The 4541-nt window shown below is 41.9% G+C and overlaps 1 protein-coding gene across 1 annotated transcript; it reads right to left on the bottom strand.

The window, feature by feature from the left end:
• Positions 1-378: 378 nt before the first annotated feature.
• On the bottom strand, positions 379-2001 carry LOC116251487 (CASP-like protein 2A1). The gene is made up of 3 exons (XM_031625796.2): positions 1648-2001; positions 1432-1552; positions 379-941 (listed from the first exon to the last, which is right to left on the bottom strand). Exons 1-3 carry the CDS (start codon positions 1887-1889, stop codon positions 660-662), a joined length of 645 nt encoding a protein of 214 aa, XP_031481656.1. The 5' UTR covers positions 1890-2001; the 3' UTR covers positions 379-659.
• Positions 2002-4541: the final 2540 nt, after the last annotated feature.

The following is a 4541-nucleotide window of genomic DNA, read 5'->3' as shown; positions in this document are numbered from 1 at the left end:
ATGCCCCGTTAAAAGGCATCGGTTGGAAGGATTGGAATCACATTACTCTTTAATTATTTTTATTGCTTCTTGTTAATTAATCATCCAAACTCAAAATTTACTTCCACTGCCTTCCTTCCCTCCGTGCAAACAGGGTGCAAGGAAAAAGTGTTAAACCACACCCTTTAATTAAAGTTATGTTATTCGAAGGAATTCATGCCATCAAACTCTTCGATTGATCATATTTACAGGAACTAATTTTGAATCATATTATAATAATTAAGGTTGCATTATTTGACGAACTGAGGGGTGCGGAGAACTCGGGCTCCATCTTTGACTTTGGGCAGCATCAAATCGTTATATTTCTTATCTTTCCAATTACCAAAAAAAATAAATAAATAAAAGAACCAAGGCGAATAAGATTGCAGCCAATATTAGGATAAGTCCACTAGAAGGTGATTGCAGCAACAAGGCATCAATCTGAAACCACAGGTAAGGGCCGAAACCTTACTCTCCCATGCTCATCATGCTACGAAACAACATTAGGAAAATGATATTGAAGGCATATTACACGGACTGATAACCATATGATATAACACATAGATATAATTATATGAACAATATTATTGCTAGTTGAGCGCGCTTGGTAGAAGAGAATTTTCATTCTCGGCGCCGATGGTTTAGCCAGGGAAAGGAGACGCCGCTGCCTCGACCCGTCCGGCATAGGCAGCAGAGCATGGAGCGGCGAAGGTGCTGAAAAGACGGTGAGAGGAGAGGAGAGAGAGGAGGATGTAGCAGAGGAGGGCAGCGAAGGTAATGGCCACGGAGGCGGTTGCCTTTCTGCAGAAGGTGCCGAAGGTGGTGCAGGCCTCTCCCCATGTTATCTTCAGGTCGCCATTGTAGGACAGATAGATGACCTCGGTGCAGACGGTGCCTGCTGCCAGGATGAGGTAGGTGACCACCTGCACATCCACGCGGATCAAAATTGGTCGCAGCAAAACGAAAATGGCAACTTCAGACAGATGCCGGTGGAAGATTTCGGGGAAAAATAGTTAGATCCCAGCGGGGCCAACTTCTCTTTTCTAAAAAATTACTCACGGTTGAATGTTTATGTAAGTTGAAAAAGTGGGGGAAATTTTTTCGCCGTCTTTGGGTTGTACAGGTGGGTGGAGAAATCTTCTCCCTGTGAAAAATATTTGAACGGCCCTTCTAAAAGGAAAAGAAAGTTTGGCAGAGCGTGTGGGGGTTTTGTACAACCGGATGGAGATTTCAACGCCCTTGAGCAAAATGGAAAGCGGGTATCTTGTTTTGCTAATCAAACGCCTCCAGGCGAGTTCTTGAAGAGAAAGAATGTGGCCATGAAGTATGAAGCCAAGAAGATACTGAAAACGATGAGGGAGAGAGAAAGAGGGATCTTTGTTTCTCTCTGTTGAAGCATGCATGGAAGAGTACCTGATCAAGAAGAAAGAAGGCCCAACGACTGCGGGACTTGCTTGAACTTCGCGGCACCGCAACGCAGAGGGCAGAGACCAGCGAGTAGACCGCACACAGACCATTGGCATAGACAAGGTACCTGCATGTTCGGAAACCCTTAGCTTCAGAGAGAGACGAGAGAGAGAGAGACGCGAGAGAGAGAGACGAGAGAGAGAGAGAGAGATTCTCCTTTACCTGAAGCCACCAACATCAGTGTAGGCAACAGAGCCAAAGTCATCGGCATTCTGGCGGTTCTTCAGCATCACCAAGAGGGCGGCGACGCTGAGAGCCATGGGAAGCACTCGGAGCAGCATCTCTGATCTGCGACATATCCCTGATGCTTCTTCCCGTGTCTCCTCCATCTCCGTTGACGGCACGTCTCCCTGCACCGGTCCCTTCCCCTTAACGACATCCACGGCCAGCGCTGCCTGCTCCATCCTCCCTCTCAGTTCTGCAATTCCAACAGAAGATCAAAAGCGGGAGTGGCTTACTTATTGAAAGACAGGGCCGGCCGGCCGGTGGTCCATCCTCAGCTCTTAATAACTCCTGCTTGATTGGATCGGATTGACCGGAAGGATGGCTACGCATTCCAAAGTAAATGCATGCAATTAATGAGCTGCGACTGCCGTCAGACCTCATCCCGATTACCACCACTTGATTTCTTTTTCAGGACGCAAGGTAGATGAAAGGAGGACGAATTTGCTGTAAGTTTCTTGGCTACATGCTATTATAATCACCATGGGACCATCGGTAATCAATGCATTTTGATGATTTTTTTCTTTTATATTCAGTACAGCGACGTGATTCATCTTCATCACTTCTGGAAATGGCTTAATTAGTTTCCAGAACTGTCGTATCTCACCCACTAATCATTTCTGCACATCTCTATGAAACGTTCACAACTAGTAAGAGTTTGCTTCGGTCTAGTAAGGCCAGATATGACTTATAACGTGCATAACCCAATCTTGGTTTAGCTCCACCAGTTCTCGGGCCCAAAAGGCCAAGTGAGAAGCGGTAATGAGTGAACGTTGTATTTGAAGTTCTCAAGTCTAACAAACGTTTCTTTTTTCTTTTGGATGGTTTGAACAATAACGACCGTACTTAGTTCACAATCATGTGCAAAGAGGAAACAACCAAGTCTTCCTTTTTTTTTTTTTTTTGTTGATAATGGTTTTCTTTTCAACTCTGCCAGTTGAAAGCGCGCCATATTTATTGATAGGAATGAGGAAGCAATCATAATTAATGGTCAACCGGTTTCTACGAATCACATTGAAAACGGATCACATAAAGGCTAGGAGAGGATCAGCGTGGTCCAATACAGAGATAAGTTTTAGATTCGGACCTCCAAGTTGGATAAGTTTTGAAGGGGCCGTTTGACAGTAGGAACAGAGGTATATTCTTGAATCTGCTTTTATGTTTAAGAAGATTCATAAGACACTCATAAATTGTTTTTATCTTTTAAGAAGACTTTTGGTAACAGAAATACTATGTAAGAGTTTCATACTTTTACTCCAAATGTTAAATTTAAAATCAGTATTCTATGATTTACTTTATTAATGTTCGAGGTGCTAAACTACCAGTAAAATGTTTGACTTGGTGTTCTAAAAATATCTGGGAGTGGACGACTGGTAGTTGTTGAGAAGGTCGAAAAGCGGTAAGAACCAACACGACCTATGCTTAACCATGGTCAAGTGGAGTACTTAGGTGCTTAACTAAAATATCGAGCGGCAGCATTCAACTACGTCATGCAAATAACTAGTGCGTTGGATCCAAAGGCCGGACGTCACAATATCATTGCAGCATTACGGGTGGTCTTTGGAACCATATCATCTTTATTTATCGTCTCTTCCACCATCACATGCACCGCATTAATTCCTGGTCTCTTCAAAATTTAATGCGACCGGACCAGCTGTTAAGAGAGAGGAAGGGAACGAACGGCCAAAGCGGAGTTTAGCAAGGGATCATGGCAATGTGGGAAATCATATGCAGTGCATCATCAACATCCCAATTCCATAAATTTAAATCAGAACCTTTTTCTTTGCAGACAAGTTGGGCAGGCATATGCGTTGCAACATCAACATCCCAATTCTTACCATGAAAACTTCTCATTAGAAAAGAAAACATAGAAGCCTTCAGCTACGCCCTTGTAAGGAGGCGTTTGGATAACACTTTAAAACTATGTTTTAGAGATACAACTTGGTTTTTCAGGCTTTTAGAGTATCTAGATGCCATCAAAATTGGGTTTTAGGAAAGCCCAGTTTTGAAAAAAAATATATATAATTTTGTAAAACTGAATGAAAAAAAAAAAACCAAAATTGGATATTCTTCGAATACTTTGATAATTTTCTTATACCATCTACTTAAATGGAAAAAGTTAATGGTAAGCACTCCAATAAAGGAACGAACCTACTTATCAGTCTCCAACTTTTCTGTGAAATTAACTTCTATTCGGGGTCAGACTTTGCACCTATAATTTTGAGAACAATCTGAATTTCTTTCTATGGTTAGTTATGATCCATATAAGGGTCTCTTATAAGTTTAAAGTTAATTGTCATGTTGAAAACATCTTTTCTACTAGTTTTCCCCATCCTTTTCTCAAGTTGGAAAGTCTTTTACTACTCATGCAAACAAAGGAAAATGTTATTATTGCTGATCACACGTACCCCGACTTTTCTTGATCCCAAGTTAAATGGCGACGGTGCAAGCTGATATATATATATATATATAACGGGTGATTGAACAGAAATATTTGGTCTTATGGGCATAATAGAGGAGGGCGCATTATGCTGCCCTCCCCTCTTATTTCATACATATAAACTGCTGCCAAGGGGCACAGCGAGTCTCCCCTGGTTATCAAAAACATTCGAAACCCCATTTACTCCTTCTAGAAGAATTCTTATCTCCTTATTATGATTAGTTAAAATATGATTATTTGGTCCCTAAAATCTGGAACTATCAGTTTGAAAAGCAAGATAAGTAGCGGTCATGGTAGGCAACTTCCAGACATGGATCAGCATGGTTCTTATTCACTCGGACAATCCATGGAAATCCAAAGTTAAAGTTCTCCCACTCTGATGAAGGCGGCAAAT

The sequence above is a fragment of the Nymphaea colorata genome, chromosome 3 (assembly GCF_008831285.2).
Source record: "Nymphaea colorata isolate Beijing-Zhang1983 chromosome 3, ASM883128v2, whole genome shotgun sequence".
Classification (NCBI taxonomy): Eukaryota; Viridiplantae; Streptophyta; class Magnoliopsida; order Nymphaeales; family Nymphaeaceae; genus Nymphaea; species Nymphaea colorata.
This window is presented reverse-complemented; position numbering and strand designations above follow the sequence as displayed.

Bases quoted from the DNA above. Each gene is read 5' to 3' on its own strand.
- LOC116251487 (XM_031625796.2), bottom strand. From the start codon at position 1,889: ATGGAGCAGGCAGCGCTGGCCGTGGATGTCGTTAAGGGGAAGGGACCG. The intron at 1,553-1,647 runs GTAAAGGAGAAT...CCGAACATGCAG, and splicing joins ACTGATGTTGGTGGCTTCAG to GTACCTTGTCTATGCCAATG. The intron at 942-1,431 runs GTACTCTTCCAT...GTGGATGTGCAG, and splicing joins CCTTCTTTCTTCTTGATCAG to GTGGTCACCTACCTCATCCT.